At 42.0% G+C, this 21,428-nt stretch overlaps 1 protein-coding gene across 1 annotated transcript in view; it reads left to right on the top strand.

The window, feature by feature from the left end:
- Positions 1 to 21,428, top strand: part of LOC134347733 (coiled-coil domain-containing protein 148-like) — a 118,226-nt gene that overhangs the window by 61,203 nt on the left and 35,595 nt on the right. Inside the window, exons 6-7 of the mRNA XM_063050133.1 lie at positions 2,517 to 2,668; positions 4,897 to 4,992. Coding sequence (XP_062906203.1) covers positions 2,517 to 2,668; positions 4,897 to 4,992 — 248 coding nt within the window. The remainder of the gene's footprint in view (positions 1 to 2,516; positions 2,669 to 4,896; positions 4,993 to 21,428) is intronic.

Below are 21,428 nucleotides of genomic sequence, written 5' to 3'. Positions count from 1 at the left end.
GCCTGACAACATGTATCACCAGGCTCAAGGACAGCTTCTAAACTTCTGTCCAATGTTATTAGACCATAAGACAAAGGAGCAGAAGTCGACCATTCGGCCCATCGAGTCTGCTCTGCCATTTTGTCTTGAGCTGATCCATTCTCCCATTTAGTCCCACTCCCCTGCCTTCTCACCATAACCCTTGATGCCCTGGCTACTCAGATACCTATCAATCTCTGCCTTAAATACACACAATGACTTGGCCTCCACTACCACCCGTGGCAACAAACTCCACAGATTCACCATCCTCTGGCTAAAAAAATTTCTTCGCATCTCTGTTCTGAATGGGCGCCCTTCAATTCTTAAGTCATGCCCTCTCGTGCTAGACTCCCCCACCATGGGAAACAACTTTGCCACATGCACCCATGCCTTTTAACATTCGAAGTGTTTCTATGAGGTCCCCCCTCATTCTTCTAAACTCCAAGGAGTACAGTCCAAGAGCGGTCAAACGTTCCTTGTATGTTAACCCTCTCATTTCCGGAACCATTCTAGTGAATCTTCTCTGAACCCTCTCCAACGTCAGCATATCCTCCCTTAAATAAGGAGCCCAAAACTTCACACAGTACTCCAAGTGAGGTCTTACCAGTGCCTTATAGAGCCTCAACATCACATCCCTGCTCCTATACTCTAGAAATGAATGCCAACATTGCATTCACCTTCCTCACCACCGACTCAACCTGGAGGTTAACCTTAAGGGTATCCTGCACGAGGACTCCCAAGTCCTGTTGCATCTCAGAACTTTGAATTCTCTGTCCATTTAAATAATAGTCTGCCCATTTATTTCTTCTACCAAAGTGCATAACCATACACTTTCCAACATTGTATTTCATTTGCCACTTCTTTGCCCATTCTCCCAATCTATCCAAGTCTCTCTGCAGACTCTCTGTTTCCTCAGCACTACCGCCCCTCCACCTATCTTTGTATCATCAGCAAACTTAGCCACAAAGCCATCTATTCTATCATCCAAATCGTTGATGCACAACGTAGAAAGAAGTGGCCCCAACATGGACCCCTGTGGAACACCACTGGTAACTGGCAGCCAACCAGAATAGGATCCCTTTATTCCCACTCTCTGTTTCCTGCTAATCAGCCAACGCTCTATCCACGTTATGTAAGTTTCCCGTAATTCCATGGGCTCTTATCTTGTTTAGCAGCCTCGTGTGTGGCACCTTGTCAAAGGCCTTCTAAAAATCCAAATACACAACATCCACTGCACCTCCCTTGTCTAGCCTACTTGTAATTTCCTCAAAAAATTGCAGTAGGTTTGTCAAGCAGGATTTAAGGAAACCATGCTGAGTTCTGCCTATCGGGTCATATGCCTCCAGGTACTCCGTAACCTCATCCTTGACAATCATCTCCAACAACTTCCCAACCACCAATGTCAAGCTAACAGGTCTATAATTTCCTTTTTGCTTCCTTGCCCCCTTCTTAAATAGCAGAGTGACATTTGCAATCTTCCAGTCCTCCGGAACCATGCCAGAATCTATTGACTTTTAAAAGATCATTGCTAATGCCTCCGCAATCTCCACAGCTACTTCCTTCAGAACATGAGGGTGCATTCCATCTGGTCCGGGAGATTTATCTACCCTTAGACTATTCAGCTTCCTGAGTACTTTCTCTGTCGTAATTGTGACTGCGCACACTTCTCTTCCCTGCCACCCTTGAGTGTCCTATATACTGCTGATGCCTGCCTCAGTGAAGACTGATGCAAAATACTCGTTCAGTTCCTCCGCCATCTCCTTATCTCCCATTACAAGTTCTCCAGCATCATTTTCTATCGGTCCTATATCCACTCTCACCTGTCTTTTACTCTTTATATACTTGAAAAAGCTTTTCGTATCCTATTTGCTAGCTTCCTTTCATAGTTCAGCTTTTCCCTCTTAATGACCTTCTTAGTTTCCTTTTGTAAACTTTTAAAAACTTCCCAATCCTCTGTCTTCCCACTAATTTTTGTTTCCTTGTATGCCCTCTTCTTTGCTTTAACTTTGGCTTTGACTTCTCTTGTCAGCCACGGTTGCATCATTTTCCATTCAAAAATTTCTTCTTTTTTGGAATATATCTGTCTTGCACCTGAATTATTGTTATTTTGTTATTAGACTCTGAATTAGACCTCAAAAGATTATATAAACTCTTAACCTCAAAATCTACCTCGTTGTGCTCTTATCGCACAACACCTTCTCTGTAGGTTTTACACTTTATTCTGCTTCGTTATTGTTTTACCTTGTTCTCCCTCAATGCATAGTGTAATGATTTGATCTGCACAAACTCTGTGCAAGACAAGCTTTTCACTGTATTTTGGTGCATGTGACAATAATGAATCAATTCCATTTCCATCTTGAAGGGCTGAAGACACCTGATAAATATGTTTTTTAATGTTTAAACTTAGGTGAATTAAACTGACATGTATGAACATGACCCTCTAAACAAAAATCATTATATAGTAGATACATTATGATTTTTCTTTTGTCCAACTCAAGGTATATTGTTGTGCAGAGACCAAGAAGTCTTTAAAATAGCTACGGTGGATCCCATCCTACAATTAAAGAGAGACTTGAAACAAAAACAAATTGAAATGCAGCATTATACATTGCAAAAGGATGGATTTAATTCCAGTCAGATATTAAAAGAGGTATGAAAATACTTAATCTGACTTTGGTTTCACTTAGATCTTTTTGTTATTTCAAATTTGTTGACTAAACATGAAATTATTTTTTCCTAACTTTGCATCTAACCTATTGCACTTGTATACTAATTTCCATTAATGTTTAGCTTTAGTATTCATCTTACTTCATACTGAAATATCATATTCTTATATTAGAATAATGCTACACATTTAATGCTCTGTATTTATGAATTAATTGCTTAGTAGCATTAAAATAGAAGGCTAATGTAATAAAAAAAAGTGAAGTAGTCTTGGAGATGACAGTGTCATCAATGTAGAAAACATACTTATCCATAATGGAAATAGGTCAGTTGATGACTATATGGTGCCTGCATCCATGAAGGATTCTCCTATTGATTCCTTTGACAATGCCAGCCCTTCAAATACACCCATTTTGCCATTCTATACAGCTCAGAACCTTTTATTGGTTCTTTCTCCTCAGTGTAACGTTCCTTTTAGTCAATATGGAAAGATTCTTCAGAGTTGCAAATCTGGATCTAACCTAATTTTCATTGCATATCTGTAATGCTTTTGTTGTTGCCCACCAATGTTTTACAGCTTTTTGGTTTTCAATAAAGCGTCCACTTCAGTAACTATATAGAAACATAGAAAACGTACAGCACAATACAGGCCCTTTGGCCCACAATGCTGTGCCAAACATGTACATACTTTAGAAATTACCTAGGGTTACCCATAGCCCTCTATTTTTCTAAGCTCCATGTACCTATCTAGGAGTCTCTTAAAAGACCCTATCGTATCCGCCTCCACCAGTGTTGCCGGCAGCCCATTCCACGCACTCACCACTCTCTTTGTGAAAAAACTTACCCCTGGCATCTCCTCTGTATCTACTTCCAAGCACCTTAAAACTGTGCCCTCTCTTGTTAGCCATTTCAGCCCTGGGAAAAAGCCTCTAGCTAGCCTTTGACAACCTCTTTATGATATTTCTCCTAACAATACTTCTAACTCATTTGATCTGAACATTGAATATTATAATTGCAAAGCAACATCTATTAAGGGTTTTAACCTGCTACTGAAAAAGATGTTCTTATTTCTATAAATTTTCACAATTTCAGGATATTCAAAATAACTTGATTGGATTTTTTTTTTGTGTGTGTGATAAATATTTGCCACCAGATTACAGGGAAATGGAATTTTTATGCTCGTCCAAATAGTATCTTGAGATTATTCTTATGTCATCTAAGTGGGAGATAGGCTATTGGTTAAGCATCTTTTCTGAAAGGTAGTAGAGTACCTTCAATAGTTCAGGTATCAATTTAATGCTGTCCCATTCCTCCCATCCCTCCAACAATTTCTTTGACCCCCTACCATCAGGCAGGAGGTACCATCGCATTTGGACAAGAATTGCAAGAATTTTTAGGATGGAAACAGTTTCTTCCCCCAGGCTGCAGGACTCCCTGACAGCATGTATGAATCTCATCATACAGTCTCATCATGGATGAAGTGCCAGTAGCGTTATACTGCTTACTTTTTAACTTGTATCATATATGCAACTTATTATTTGTTAATTTATATGTGGTAATATTACTTTGTATTATGTGTGGTGCACCTTGGTCTGGAGGAATGTTGTGTTTGGCCATATACTTTGTACAGTTGAATGACAATAAACTGAACTTGAACTTGATGCATGTTATGCATTCATCCTTTGAGTGGGAGTGATTTCATAGTCTTCAAACTCAGTTCTATAGCAGCATGTGTCTAAATCAAATGAAGATGTAAATAAAGGTCACCTTACTGAAACTTTTCTAGTGTATATTTTATCAACAACTGTCTTGTGAACCTTTGGTTTAGTGACGATCTCACTACCGCACTTATTCAGCAGACTTAAATAATTTGTCAGAAGACATTGTTATCTTGTGTATCTGTTATTTATTTCTTGACTTTGCTTCTGTTGGGTAGGTGAACTCCCAAAATGCATTTAAATTAATTTTTGCCACTGGTGGTCAATTGGAATTGCTGAATGAATTATATGAATAACAAGCCTGAGGCTACCAATGAAATTTGATAGTCTATCCATGAACAGCTGAATACCTCACTAGAAACTTCTGTAAAAGTATAATTATCAGCATAATTTAGTTGTGAACTATTCAGTGCTGCAGACTTATACTTAATATGTTTATACTATTTGCACAAGTAGGTTAAGAAACACCATTTTCCTATTGTTTCCATTAAATTAGGTGGAATATGTAAAAGAACAACAGAAGACCATAATAGACAAGCTTGAACAAGAGAGACGGACCTTAGAAGAAGAAATCAAAAATATTGAATTTGAGGTAAATGACTTTTTGAAAAAAACAAAAAAAAAGTAAGGTGTATTTTCTGATCATGAAGTTGCAGAAAACTACCTTTATCATTTAGGATTCAGAATTATATCTTTTCAATATCAGGAAAGTTGTAGATAACTTGAAGTAAAGTGGTGTTTTGTCATGCATAATTTTGTTATAGTTTGGTGGACAACACATCTTTGCAACTGGTGTCTTACAGATCTAGAGCTTTTAGAGGCAGCTGTCTTTGCCAATAATGTATTTGAGTATCTACAGATATTGATGATGACAGGGTTATGGAGTCATAGCACAGAAACAGCCCTGTGGCCCATCACATTCATGCTAACTTTCTTGCTCATTTACACTAATTGTAAATTAGTTTATTACTGTCACATGAACCAAAGTACAGTGAAAATCTTTCTTTTGTATGCCACCTGTTGTATATTTAATAGTTCAATATTTGAATGATCTTGTATATACAGTACCTATAAAAAAGTATTCACCCCCCCCCCGGAAGTTTTCATGTTTTATTGTTTTACAACATTGAATCACAGTGAATTTAATTTGGGTTGGCTTTTTTGACACTGATCAACAGAGTGATCAGTGATCTTTTGTGTCAAAGTGAAACCAGATCTCTACAAACTGATCTAAATTACAAATATTAAACACAAAATAATTGATTGCTTAAGTATTCACCTCCTTAAATATGACACACCAAATCATCACTGGTGCAGCCGATTGGTTTTAGAAGTCACATAATTAGTTAAATTGAGATCACTGTGTGCAGTCAAGATTTTTCAATTGATAGCAGTAAAAATACACCTGTATCTAGAAGGTCCAACTGCTGGTGAATCAGTATCCTGGCAAAAACTACAGCTTGAAGACAAAAGAACACTCCAAGATACTCTACAAAAAAGGGCATTGAAAAACCTGTCAGAAGATGGATACAAGAAAATTTCCAGGTCACTGAATATCCCTTGGAGTACAGTGAAGTCAATCATTAAGAAATGGAAAGAATATGGCGCAGCTGTAAATCTGCCTAGAGTAGGCCATCCTCAAAAGCTGAGTGACGATGTGAGAAGGGGACTAGTGAGGGAGTCCACCAAGAGACCTATGGCAATCCTGGAGGAGTTACAAGCTTCAGTGGGTGAGATGGGAGAGACTGCGCATACAACAATTGTTGCCCGGGTCCTCCACCAGTCGCAGCTTAAAGCCACTGTTGAAAAAAAACTCATATGGAATCTTGGCTAGTTTGCCAGAAGGCATGTGGGAGACTCTGAAGTCAGCTGGAAGAAGGTTCTATTGTCTGATGAAACTAAAATTGAGCTTTTTGTCCATCAGATTAAATGCTATGTTTGATGTAAGCCAAACACTGCACATCATCAAAAATATACCATCCCTACCGTGAAGCATGGTGGTAGCTGCATCATACTGTGGGGTTTCTTCGCTTCAGCAGGCCCTGGAATGATGGTGAAGGTAGAGGGTAAAAAGAATGCAGCAAAATACAGGGAAATTCTGGACGAAAACCTGATGCAGTCTGCAAGAGAACTGCGACTTGGGAGAAGATTTGTTTTCCAGCAAGACAATGACCCGAGGGATAAAGCAAAAGCTACACAGGAATGGCTTAAAACCTACAAAGTTAATATCCTGGAGTGGCCAAGTCAGAATCCAGACCTCAATTCAATAGAGAATTTGTGGCTAGACTTAAAAAGGGCTGTTCACTCACAATCCCCATGCAATCTGATAGAACTTGAGCAGTTTTGTAAAGAAGATTGGGGAAAAATTGCCATGTCCAGATGTGTAAAGCTGATAGAGATCTAGATTCAAGAGTGTAATTGCTGCCAAAGGTGCATCTACTAAATACTGACTTGAAGGGAGTGAGAAATTGTGCAAGCAATTATTTTGTGTTTAAGAATTGTTATAAATTTAGACCAATTTGTAGAAATTTGTTTTCACTTTGATACAAAAGAGTGTTAATCAGTGTCAAAAAGCCAAATTAAAACCATGTGATTTGTAAAATAATAAAACATGAAAATTTATAAGGGAGGTGGGGGGGTGAATACTTTTTATTGGCATTTTGTATATTGTTTGATTAAACATTCTTGTTTGTTTAAATAATTAATTATGGGTTATATGTAAAAATACATTAATTGCATCATCACGCTACCACGTGATATATGCGTGCCCCACTTAAAGTAAAGATGAAGTTACACCCACATTCTGTACTCTTGTGTCTCCCTTGAATTAATTAAATGTTTTGAAGTTACAAAACATAACACCATCCATACACATCATTTCATTAAACCAGGGCATTGAAGTCAAAGCCAAAGTAAAATTTATTATCAGAGTACATACATGTCACCACATACAACCCTGAGATTCTTTTTCTGTGGGCATACTTAGCAAATTTATAGACAGTAACTGTAAACAGGATCTGTAAACTGTAAACATCAGGAACTGTAAAAAAAATACTGTGCAAATGCAGATAATAAATAGCGAGCATGAAATAACAAGATAAGAGTCCTTAAATGAGTGTAGTTATCCTCGTTTGTTCAAGAGCCTAATGGTTGAGGGGTAGTAACTGTTTTTGAACCTGATGGTGCGAGTCCCAAGGCTCCTGTTCCTTCTACCTGATGGCAGCAGCAGGAAAAGAGCATGGCCTGGATGATGAGGATCTTTGATGTTGGATGCTGCTCTTCTACGGCAACATTTCAATGGTTGGGAGGGTTTTATCTGTGATGGGTCGAATCCACTACATTTTGTAGGATTTTCCATTCAAAGGCATTGGTGTTCCCATACCAATGAGGTAGTACAAAGGAAAACAGTAATAGAATGCAGAATAAATTGTTACAGTAGCAGAGAAAGTGCATTGCAAGCAGACAATGAGGAGCAAAGCCATAGAAAGGTAGATTTGGAGGGCGAGTCCATTTATCATTCAATAGTCTTGTAACAATTGGATAGAAGCTGCCCTTGAACCTGGTGGTATGTGCTTTCAGCTTTTGTATCTTCTGTCTGATGGGAGAGGGTAGAAGAGAGAGTGTGTGAGTTGTGTGTTGTCTTTTATTATGCTGGCAGCGAGAAGTATAGACAGAGTCCATGGAGGGGAGACTGACGACTGATTTCTGTGATGTGCTGAACTCTGTCGATGGCTCTGTAGTTTCTTACGGTCTCAGGAAGAGCTGCTTGCCATACCAAGCCATGAAACATCGGGATAGAACGTTTTTTTATGGTGCATCAGTAAAAATTTATGAGAGTCAAAGGCGACATGCCAGATTTCTTTGGTCTCGTGAGAAACAAGAGGCACAGTTGAGCTTTCGTGGGCATGGTGTCTACGTGGTTGGGCAAGTACAGTCTATTGGTGATCATATTTGCTTGCATTAGAATTGTATCCTCTGTCTTGCCTATTTGAATGCCTGCCTAAATATCTTTTAAATGTAGTGATTATATCTGACATCACCACCTCTTCTGGCATTGGGTTCCAGATATCAACCACTTCTTGTTGACAAGAAAACTTTCCCTCAAATCCCCTGTACAATTTCCTTTTCTCACCTTGTTTTTGATAACCCTGTCATGAGAAAAAGATTCTGACCATCAACCCTGTCTTTGCCTCTCATAATTTTATATACTTATTCAGGTTACTTCTCAGCCTCCTTCACTTAAAGGAAAACAAGACCAAACTCTACAATCAACACACACAAAAATGCTGGTGATCGCAGCAGGCCAGGCAGCATCTATAGGAAGAGGTACAGTCGATGTTCTGGGCTGGGACCCTTCGTCAGGACTAACTGAAAGAAGAGATAGTAAGAGATTTGGATGTGGGAGGGACAGGGGGAGATCCGAAATGATAGGAGAAGACAGGAGGGGGAGGGATGGATCTAAGAGCTGGAGAAGGGAAAGGATCATGAGATGGGAAGCCTAGGGAGAAAGAGAAGGGGGGAGGGGAGCCCGGAGGGTGGAGAGCAGGCAAGGAGTTATAGTGAGGGGGACAGAGAGAGAAAAAAGGGGGAAAAATAAAAAAATATATAAAATAAATAAATAAAGGATGGGGTGTGAAGGGGAGGAGGGGCATTAACGGAAGTTAGAGAAGTCAATATTCATGCCATCAGGTTGTAGGCTACCCAGATGAAGGTGTTGTTCCTCCAACCTGAGTGTGGCTTCATCTTGACAGTAGAGGAGGCCATGGATAGACATAGCCTAATGGGAATGGGACGTGGAATTAAAATGTGTGGCCACTGGGAGATCTTGCTTTCTCTGGCGGACAGAGCGTAGGTGTTCAGCGAAACGGTCTCCCAGCCTGTGTTGGATCTTGCCAATATATAGAAGGCCACACCGGGAGCACCGGACGCGCTATATCACCCCAGCCGACTCACAGGTGAAGTGTCGCCTCACCGGGAAGGACTGTCTGGGGCCCTGAATGGTGGTGAGGGAGGAAGTGTAAGGGCTTGTTCCGCTTACAAGGGTAAGTGTAGGGAGGGAGATCGGTGGGAAGCGATGGGGGTTACGAATGGACAAGGGAGTCGCGTATGGAGTGATCCTTGTGGAAAGTGGGGGGTGGGGAACGGAAAGATGTGCTTGGTGGTGGGATCCCGTTGGAGGTGGCGGAAGTTACGGCGAATTATATGTTGGACCCAGAGCCTGGTGGGGTGGTAGGCGAGGACAAGGGGAACCCTATTCCTAGTGGGGTGGCGGGAGGATGGGGTGAGAGCAGATGTGCGTGAAATAGGAGAGATGCATTTGAGAACAGAGTTGATGGTGGAGGAAGGGAAGCCTCTTTCTTTAAAAAAGGAAGACATCTCCTTCGTCCTGGAATGAAAAGCCTCATCCTGAGAGCAGATGCGGCGGAGACGGAGGAATTGCGAGAAGGGGATGGCATTTTTGCAAGAGACAGGATGGGAAGAGGAATAGTCCAGATAGCTGTGAGAGTCCGTAGGCTTATAGTAGACATCAGTAGATAAGCTGTCTCCAGAGAGAGACAGAAAGATCAAGAAAGGGGAGGGAGGTGTCAGAAGTGGACCAGGTAAACTTGAGGGCAGGGTGAAAGTTGGAGGCAAAGTTAATGAAGTCAATGAATTCAGCATGCGTGCAGGAAGCAGCACCAATGCAGTCGTCAATGTAGCGAAGGAAAAGAGGGGGACAGATTCCAGTATAGGCTTGGGACATGGATTGTTCCACAAAGCCAATGAAAAGGCAGGCATAGCTGAGACCCATACGGGTGCCCATGGCTACACCTTTAGCTTGGAGGAAGTGAGAGGAGCCAAAGGAGAAATTGTTAAGAGTAAGGACTAATTCTGCTAGACAGAGGAGAGTGGTAGTAGAGGGGAACTGGTTAGGTCTGGAATCCAAAAAGAAGTGGAGAGCTTTGAAACCTTCCTGGTGGAGGATGGAGATATATAGGGACTGAACATCCATGGTGAAAATAAAGCAGTGGGGGCTAGGGATCTTAAAATCATTGAAAAGATTCAGAGCGTGAGAAGTGTCACAAACATAGGTGGGAAGGGATTGAACAAGGGGCGGGGTGGAATAAAACAGTGTCGAGGTATGCAGAAATAAGTTCGGTGGGGCAGGAACAAGCTGAGACAATGGGTCTACCTGGGCAGGCAGGTTTGTGGATCTTGGGTAGGAGGTAGAAACGGGAAGTGCGGGGTGTGGGAACTATAAGGTTGGTAGCAATGGATGGGAGATCCCCTGAGCTAATAAAGTTGGTGATGGTGTGGGAGACAATGGCCTGGTGCTCCTTAGTGGGGTCATGATCGAGGGGTAAATAAGAGGAGGTAACCGTGAGTTGACGCTGTGCCTCGGCAAGGTAGAGGTCAGTATGCCAGACTACAACAGCACCCCTCTTATCAGCGGGTTTTATAGTAAGGTTAGGATTAGTGCGGAGGGAGTGGAGAGCAGAGCGTTCGGAAGGAGTGAGGTTGGAATTGGAACAAGATGCGGTGAAGTCGAGACGGTTGATGTCCGGTCGGCAGTTAGCAATAAAGAGATCCAGAGCAGGCAGAAGACCAGAGCAGGGTGTCCATGAAGCGGAGGAGGGTTGAAGGCGGGAGAAGGGGTCATCGGTAGGGGTGGGAGAGTCCTTGCCGAAGAAGTGGGCTCGAAGACGGAGCCGCTACAATATAACTAAGGACTTCCAATCGAAGTAACATCTTAATGCAGCTCCTCTGCACTTCCTTTGGTGTAATCACATTTTTCCTGTGGTGTACCTGGCGAATGGATCTGCATATGATACTCCATGTTTGGTCTAATCAGTGCTTTTTTAAAGTTGCAACAAGACATCCCAACATTTATATTCAATGCTCTGACCTATGAAGGCAAGCATGCCATATTGCCTTTTTCGCCACTCTATCGAACTGTCTTTCCACTTTCAAGGAACTATAGATGAACTCCAAGGTTCCTCTAATATTACTTAGCCCTCTGCCATTTATTGTACAAGTCCTACCCTCTCTGTGACTTCCCAAGATGCATTACCTCACATTGCTCAATTAAACTCCATCAGCCAATGCCTTGCCTACATTCCATATGATCTATATCCTGGCCTTAGACAACTTTTCTCCTTAACCATAACACCACAAATTTTCACAGTAATAGATCTCATACATTCGATTCAAGCCATTAATAAAAACCATAAACAATGAGGTTCCCAGTACTGACCCCTGCAGTATACCACATGTCACAGACTTCCAATCAGGAAGACCTTTAATCAGGTGCCACCAGTGCCCTCCAAGCCACATACCTCACGGTTTCTTTATTGTTGCTCGTGACTTCAATCTTGCTAACTTAAAAACAGTCCTGCCTAAGTTCTATTACCTTGTTGACTTTGCTACCAGAGGTGAGAACACATTAGACCTGGTTTATACCAAAATCCATGCTGCACACAAGGCTGCTTTCTGCCCCCATCTTGGATACTCTGACCACTTATCTATTATGCTAATTTATGCATATAGCCAGCTGATTAAATGTGTCAAACCAATTCAAAGGGAGATAAATACCTGGGCAGAAGGAGCATTACAGGACTACTTTGAAAACACGGACTGGAGCGTGTTCAGGGAGGAGGTGACTTAGGACTCATATTAACACCGATGAATATCTGAGATCTGTGACTGGCTATATAAGGAGGATGTCACCGTTATTAAACATGTCTCTGTGAGGGTAAATCAGAAGCCATGGTTGACAGCAGAGGTCCAGGCGTTGCTGAGAGATCAGGATGCTGCCTTCAGTTCTGGTAATAAGACGACTCTTAGATCAGCAGAAGCTGCACTTTCCCACGCAATCAAAAAGAGAATATACAGCCACTTCTGTGATTAATCTTCTGGATAAGTACGTTATGCAGATCCTTATTAAATGTCTTACTGAAGTCAATATAGACAGCGTCTATCATTCCACCTTTATTAATCTTTTAAGTTACCTCTTCATAAAGTTCATTCAAATTAACAAGATATACTGACCATCTCCAATTAGCCCCTTTTTGTCAAAATGTCAATAATTTCTGTATCATTGATGGAATGCTTATTGACCTCAGTTACGTATGAGGTATTACAAGGGCAGGGCTGTAATTTTTGTATAAGTGACTTCAACAAGGCCTTTGACAAAGTTCCACGTGGTCTGGAAAGTTATTGCAGGTGAGCTAGCCAACTGGATACAAAACTGATAGAAGCCATACCAACCAAGCTGTCTGGTGATCTAGTTCATTTTACCTGCATTTGGCCCATTTCCCTCTAAACCTTTCCTACCTGTGTACCACACTGTACCTGTTCATTAAATGTTGTAATTGTACCCACCTTTACCACTTCACCTGGCAGCTTGTTTCGTGTACCTGCTATCCCCTTTGTGGAAAAACTTTCCCATCAAGTACCTTTTAAATCTTTTTCCTTTCAACTTAAACCTAAGTCTTCCTGTTTTAAACTCATCTACCCTGGAGAAAATACTGTGACCATTTACCTTACCTATGCCCCTTCATGATTTTATAAACTTCCATAATGTTACTTCTCAGCTTCTTTGCTCTATGGAAAACAATCCCTGTATATCCAGTACTTTCTTATAACTCAAGCGCTCCAGACCAAGCAACATCCTTTTCTGCACCCACTTTAACTTAATCAGATTTTTCCTCTGGTATGGTGAGAACTGCACACTGTTCCATGTTGTTCTTGGTAGATACAGATGAGAAATACTGACCTCAACAGTAGCAATTCAATTCACAGCCCTTCAAAAAACCCGCGCAAGGCGGAAACATAAATTCTGCAGATGCTAGAAATTTCAAGAAACACACGTGAAATGAATTCCTCCAGCATTTCACTGCATAAGTCTTACCCTTGTTTGGCCTCCCAAAGTCAACACCTCACTTTTGTCTACATTAAATTCTAGCTGCCATTTTTCAGTCCATTTTCCCAGCTGGTCAAGATCACATTGCAAGCTTTGATAGTATTCCTCACTCTTCACTATGCCCCAGTCTTGGTGTCATCCACAAATTTGTTGATCCTGTTTCCCATGTTATCAAATGAATCATTAATATACATGATAAGCAATAATCGATCCAGCATTGATCTCTGTGGCACTCCTCTGGTCACAGGCTTCCAGTTTGACACAAAATTATCAGCAACCACTCTCAGACTTCTGTCTCTGTCAGTGTTGAATCTAGTTGACTACTTCATCCAGAATGTCTGGTGACCTAACCTTCTGGACCATGCAGGATCATGTCAAAGGCCTTGCTAAAGGCCATGTAGACAATGTCCACTGTCTTTCCTTCATCAACCTTTTAGTAATGTGAATATTTGAGTGAAGTATGATGTTCTCCTAAGGGGTTGTCATTTTGTTGGTCCTCATGTAGCTGTAGAGGCTGATCCAGGACCTATACGTTCTGGTGCTGTGTGAGCGGTGGCTGTAGTTAGTGATTGGGTCTTTTGATTGTTCTGTCTGTTTATTTTCTGCAGCACAGTGGAGGTCACTCTCATATAGCACAGTTCCCTCTTGAACAGATTTCCTCCAGTTGTATTTATTGAGTACAATATCCTCCTGGTTTTTAGATGTAATTTTGAGTTTCTTCAACTGATTTTGATGTTATCTTTGAAGCATTTCCTTTGCCCATTCAGGAGTTTGCTAATTTTCCTTCATCTGGGAGTGAAGGATCTGTTTGGGGAGATGGAGTTCAGCAACTGGATGACATCAGAGTTAGTGTTATTTTATTGTGGTGGAGACGCTGTTCAGTTTAGCTTCTTCCAGAACACTGGTGTTAGTGTGCATGTCCTTTCAGCTGATACTCAAAATCTTTTGTAAGGCTCTTTGATCATATTGTTTCAGAGCTTTCAAGTGCCTACTGTAAGTGGTCAATGACTCAACTACATACAAGAATGTAGGAAGGACATCTGCTCTAAAGACCGAAAGTTTTGTTTGGACTTCTAGATTATGGTCTTCAAAGACTGTTTTCCTTAACCTTGCGTAGGCTCCACTAGCACTACTCAGGTGGTGGTTGATCTCTGAGTTGATGTCTGCTTTTGAGGAGAGAATTCTGCCAAGGTAGGGAAAGTGGTCTACTTTTTCAAGAGCAATAGCATCAATTTTATGGAGGGCTGCATAAATGGCTGGTTGGCCGAGGGCTCTACATGCCTTGACAAAGGCTTTTAGGATACATTGGAAGTCTTCTTCTGAGAGGTCTGTGATTGCATTGTCATCCACATACTGAAACTCTTTGATAGTGACCTTGTTCTTGGCCTTGAACTGGTTGATGTTGAAAATCATCTTGTCGATTCTATACATGTTTGGGATTCCCTGTGACAATTCTTGGCCAATGAGGTGAAGGTGGGAGCAATAAAGATAGCAAATAAGGTGGGTGCGATGATGCAGCCCTGTTTGACTCCTGTCTAGACAGTGAACATTTCTGATTCAGTGACACAACTGCTGAATACCGTGGCTGACGTGTCATCATGCAGTAGTCTCTGTATTCATAAGTACTTGTCAGGGTAGCTATATCTTGATAGTATACTCAAGAGAGCTTGGGGAACTGCTGTAACAATTGTCTTTGTCAAATTTATGAAAGCCAAGTACAAGAGTTGCCTTTGTCCACGACATTTTTCCTGTAGTTGGTGTGCTGTGGAGATCATGCCTGTGGTACCTCTAGATGGGTGGTAGCGACACTACGATCCAGGGTGTAATTCCTCAGATAGCGGAAGGAATGACCATGCATAGAGAAAAAGAATGCTAACTACCAGTGATGCCACCCTTCCTGACATTCTAAACGATTTTTATGTAAAATTTGTGGTATGCAACACAATGCCATTTACGAAAGCTAACCCCTCCCGCCTCCCCCACAGTGAGCAGCCACTGTCTATAACAGCAGTAGATATTAGCAGGAGCAATATACACAGAGTGTTGGAGGAGCTCAGCAGGTCAGGCAGCATCTATGGATGGGAATATCAGGGTCTGATGAAGGGTCTTGGCCCAAAATATCGACTCTTTTTTCCTATCCATAGATGCTCTCAAATTGCTGAGCTCTCCAGCACTTTGTGTACTACTCTTGATTTCCAGCATCTGCTATTCCTCTTGTGTCTATGACATGAGAAGGACTCTGCAGAGAGTCAACCCCTGTAAGGCGGCTGGGCCAGACAACATCCCAGGCTGAGTACTCAGGGAATGTATACACCAGCTAACTGACATCTTCACAGACATCTTGAACACTTCAGAATCAGAATCAGGTTTAATATCACTGATATATGTTGTGAATTTTTTTTGTTTTGCAGCAGCGGTACATTGTAATACACACCCTCGATGCTGAGAGGCTAGTGTCCAGGATGGAGCTAGATGAGTTTACAACCTTTTGTAGCTTTTCACAATACTGTGCAGTGGCCCCTCCATACCAGACAGTGATGCAACCAGTTAGAATCCACTCCATAGTACATCTGTAGAAATTTGCAAGTGTTTTTGGTGACATACCAATTCTCCTCAAACTCCTAATGAAATATAACCACTATCATTACTATTTGTAATTGCATAAATATGTTGGACTCAGGATAGATCTCTTGCAGGAAGTGATGGCCTTCAAATGTTGCCAGAACTGATTCTATCTCTAACCTAAATCAACTTTCTTTACTTCACTCAAGATAGCCTTTCATAGGTTGTACAGTACCTGGATTTCTTGTGTAGTTCTGGACCACTGGCCTTGAATGCCTCAGCTCTAGCCCTCAGCTGACTAAGAATGTCTGTCCCTGCTGTCCACCAATAAATCAGTGAATTGGAATTGCAGCATTTCATATTAACAATGTCCAACAGGGCTTTGCAATCACAAGAGTAATGACTGAGATGATCGCTCACTGTTAGATTGCACACTGCCTCCTCCGATGCCTTCTTGATGCAGGCAGCAGCACGAACCACACCAAGTCCAGCTCCTTCAGTTCCTCTGCCAAAGGGCAATGTGGGTGGTGGTGGCAGTTATAGTCTTGGCCTGGTCTGCTTCTTATGAGCCCTTCCCTTTTTCATGTGTCTGATGGATCAGATGATGATTTGTCCAGCAATTATCTGTGCTAATCATGTCTCTTGTGATACACACAACATGCTGGAGGAACTCAGCAGGCCAGGCAGCATCTATGGAGAAAAGTACAGTCGACGTTTTGGGTTGAAACCCTTCGGCAGGACTGGAGAGAGAAAGCTGAGTAGATTTGAAAGCTGGGGGTGGGGGGTGCGGTAGAGAAACACCAGGTGACAGGTGAAAGTTGGAGGGGTCTGGATGAAGCAAAGAGCTAGGAAGTTGATTGGCGAAAGAGACAGAAGGCCATGGAAGAAAGAAAAAGGGGGGGTGGGGGCGCGGAAAGAGCACCAGAGGGAGACGGTGGGCTGGCAAGGAGATAACATGAGAGAGGGACAAGGGGATGGAAAATGGTGAAGGGAGGGGTGAGGCATTAGTGGAAGTTTGACAAATCGACGTTCATGCCATCAGGTTGGAGGCTACCCAAATGGAATGTTGTTCCTCCAATCTAAGTGTGGTCTTATCCCGACAGTGGAGGAGGCCATGGATGGACATATCGGAATAGGAACGGGAAGTAAAATTAAAATGGGTGACTACTGGGTGATCCCACTTGTTCTGGCAGACGGAGCGTAGATGCTTGGCGAAGCGGTCTCCCAATCTATGTTGGATCTCACCAATATACAAGAGTCCACGCTGGGAGTGGGAACAAGCAGGATCTCCCAGGATGAAGGAACAACACCTTATATTCTGTTTGGATAGCCTCCAACCTGATGGCATGAACATCAATTTGTCAAACTTCCAGTGATGCCTCCCCGCCCTTCAACATTTCCCATTCCTTTGTCCCTCTCTCATGTTATCTCCTTGCCCACCCATCGCCTCCTTCTGGTTCTCCTTCTGTTCCCCCCTCCCTTTTTCTCTTTCTTCCATGGCCTTCTGTCTCTTTCATCAATCAGCTTCCTAGCTCTTTGCTTCATCCATCCCCCTCTGATAAGTTTCACCTATCACCTGGTGATTCGCTTCCCCCCCCCCACACCCCCACCTTTCAAATCTACTCCTCAGCTTTTTCTCTCCAGTCCTGCTGAAGAGTTTCAGCCCAAAACGGTGACTGTACTTTTTTCCATAGATGCTGCCTGGCTTGCTGAGTTCCTCCAACATTTTACGTGTGTTGCTCGGATTTCCAGCATCTGCAGATTTCTCTTGTTTGTGATGGCTCTTGTGATTTCCACATCATGGCCTACCCCACACAAAGCCATGTTGTCTATCCCTATTCGGGCCATGCCTGTCCAAATAATTATATATCCTGTCCCTAAGAATACCTTTCAATAATTTACCCATGATTGATGTCAGGCTCACTTGACTATAATTTCCTGGTTCATTCTTAGAGCCTTTCTTGAACAATGGAACAGCATTATCTAGCCTCCAGTCTTCCGATACCTCAGCTGTCACCAAGGATATTTAAATACCTCTGCCTGAACCCTTGCAATTTCTGCACTCTGCTTCCACAGGGCTTCAGGGAACACCAAGTCAGGACCTGGGTGTTTATCAACCATAATTTACCTCAAGACAGCCAGGACCCCTCTTCTGAAATCCAGATACTGTCTAAGACCCCACTACTCTTTTGCCTCAGTTCCATATTCTCTGTTGCTGTCTCCTGAATAAATACAGATGCAAAATATTTATTTACCCATAGAAACCCCTGGAACTTTTCACCTTACACGAGAAAATCTGCAGATGCTGGAAATTCAAACAACACACAATAAATGCTGGTAGAACACAGCAGGCCAGGCAGCATCTATAGGCAGAGGTACAGTCGACGTTTCGGGCCGAGACCCTTCATCAGGACTTTTCACCTCGTCTACCAGAGAAACTTCATGCCCTCCTTTAGCCTTCCTTAACTCTACCTTGCGTTCTGCATTTCTTATACTCTTGAAGTGCTTCATTTGATTCTAACTGCTTATACCTGATGTGCACCTCTTTCTTTTCCTTTACCAGAGCCTCAATATTCTTCACTAACCAAGGTTCCCTAAACCTGTTAGCCTTGCCAAAAATTGCTAACAGGAACGTACAGATTCTGCACTCTCAATATTTGATTTTTGAAAGCCTCTCACTAAGAGATTTGCTTTTTCCTAATTAATGCCTGCTGGTTCCTTTCTGATGCCTTTAAAATCAGCCTTACTCCAATTTAAGTTCGAAGTACATTAATTATCATAGTATGTATACCATATACTGTACAACCTTGAGATCCATCTTCTTGCATGCAGCTACAAAACAAACAAAAAACTCAATAGAATCCTTGAAAAAGCTCTTACAACAGACTGCCAAATATCCAATGTGCAAAAAAAGAACAAATCAGGCAAACAATAAAAAAAAAACAAATAATACCCAGAACATGAACCTCAGACTTCCCAAAAGTGAGTCCACAACCACAGCTATGGAGCCAGTTTAGTGGTGAGATGAGTGAAGCAGGGCCAGGAGCCTGATGGCTGCAGGGTAACAACTGCTCTTGAACCTGGCTAAGGGGTTCAAGACTCCTGCACCATATGCCTGATGATAGCAGTGAGAAGAGAGGGAGACAGGTCAAACACAGGCAGGTTGGACAGGCTCAGCTGAGGGATCCTGGCTGACATGGAATAGTGAGCTGAACACAGGTTTGTCCTCCACCCTCGGCCTAAACACCTTAATCTTTTCAATCTGGCCCAGCGCTTAAATAAGCTAAACATTGGTTCATTTTCTGCTCTTGGGCCTGGGTCCTGCTGCTTCAAAATGGCTCGAAGTTTCAGTCCGCCTGAATTCCACTTCAGCAACAGCCGCCGCAGTCGTACCTGTATTCTGAAGATTCCAGTTTGCTGAATGCTAATCTCCATTCAAAGACCAGTCCTATCCTTCTCTATCATTATCTTTAAACTATGATCACTAGATCTAATGTATTCTCCTATTCATACTTCTGTCACCTGTCCTGTCTCGTTCCTTTTGAGGAGATCCAGTATTGCAATCTCTCCAGTTTAAATCTCTACTTATTGGTTAACAAAACTTTCTTGAACACATTTGACAAACTCTATCCTCTTACAGTTTGGAGTCTTAGTCAATATGCATAAAGTTAAAATCACTTACTATCACAAATTATGTTTCTTACAACAGTCTGCTACCTCTCTATAAATTGGCCTTAAATTGTGCATTGAAATAGACGCAATTCAGGACATTAGTCTTTCCTTGTGGGCTTATCATCTAATTTCCCCACAGCCATTCCACTGACTGCCCTACCTCTCTGGTTCCCAACCCCCTGCAATTCTATTTTAAACCACCCTAAACAGCTCTGGCATACTTTCCTGCAAGGATTTTGCTTCCCCTTCAGTTCAAGTGGGAACCGTCCCATTCGTATAGGTCTTACCTGTCCTGGAAGAGAGTCCAATGATCTAAATAAAATGCCTTAGCTAAACTAATCCTGACTACAAAGTGTCCGCAGCTCCCTATTCTCTGCACATTTATGTGCCTATCTAAGATACATTTAAATGCTTCTGTCACTTTTGCCTCCTCTACCAACTTTGATTGAGCACTTTAGGCACATACCATGCAGTAAAGATCTTGCCCCACAAATCTCCGTTGAACTTGCCTCCTCTCACCTTAAATGCATGCTGTCTGGTAATTGATATTTTGACCCTGGAAGAAAGATACTGCTCGTGTACTCTGTGTCTCCTATAATCTTATAAACCTCTGTCATGTGTACCCCCAGCCTCTGCTACTTCAGAGAAAACAAAAGAATGCAATACTCCGGATGCAGCCTCACCAGAGTTTTTAAACCTGCAACATAACTTCCTGACTCACGAATTCATGCCATCCTCACTTTCCATAAATTATTCCAAACAAGCACATCATCAGACTCTGGATCCTGGGAGTCAGTGCCTCCTTCTGCATCTGAATCCTTGACTTCCTGACCAATAGACTGCAATCAGTAAGGATAGGCAGCAACACTGCCTCAATTATTCTAAACACACATGTTCCTCAAAGTTGCGTCCCCAGCCCCCTACTCTACTCTCTGTACACTTGTGACTGTATGGGCAAATTCTGCTCCAACTCCATCTTCAAATATGCAAATGATACCACCATTGTGGTCCATATCTGAAATGATGATGAATTGGAGAGTAGGAAGGGGATAGAGACTTCAGTGATATGGTGTCATGCCAACAACCTTTCCCTTAATGTCAACAAAAGAGCTGGTTATGGCCTTAAGAATGGGAGTGGGTGGGGGTGGGTGTGCGGAGGAGATGCAGTGCACATGGTCCTGGCTACATCAACAATGATCGGAAGCTTTAGAACTTTAAGTTCTGAGGTGTGAACATCACCAATTCTGGTCTAACCACAATGATGTCATGGCCAAGAAATCTCACTAGCTACTTTACTTTCTCAGAAGGCTAAAGAAATTGGGCATGTGGGCATCAACCACTTTTTATCAATGCACCATAGAAAACATTCTATCTGGATGCATCAGAACCTGGTATGGTAACTGTTCTGCACTTGACCATAAGAAATGTAAAGAGTTGTAGATGCAGTTCAGCACATTGCAGAAACCAGCTTTTCTCCCCTCCCTCACACCTCCCCATGGACTCTGCCTACACTTCTTGCTGCTCAGTAAGTCAGCCAGCATAATCAAAGATCCTACCCACTCTGGTTATTCCCTCTTTCATTTCTCCCCTCCCATTGGGCAGAAGATACCTGAAAGCACAGATTCATGTACAGCTTCTATCCACTGTTATTAGACTCTTGAATGAATCTCAATCATATGTACTCTTGACATCAAAATCTACCTTGTTACGATCTTGCTGTTTATTGTTTATCTACACTACAGTTACTCTGTAGTTTTATATTTATTCTACATTACTATTGTTTTACTTTGTTCTACATCAGCATAATGATTTGATCTGTATGAGCAGTGTACAAGACAAGTTTTCCAATGTTTCTTGGTATATGTGACAATAATAAACCAATAACTATACAA

The sequence above is a fragment of the Mobula hypostoma genome, chromosome 6, assembly GCF_963921235.1.
Source record: "Mobula hypostoma chromosome 6, sMobHyp1.1, whole genome shotgun sequence".
Classification (NCBI taxonomy): Eukaryota; Metazoa; Chordata; class Chondrichthyes; order Myliobatiformes; family Myliobatidae; genus Mobula; species Mobula hypostoma.
The sequence above is the reverse complement of the archived record's forward strand: the minus strand, read 5'-3'. Positions and strand labels throughout refer to the sequence as shown.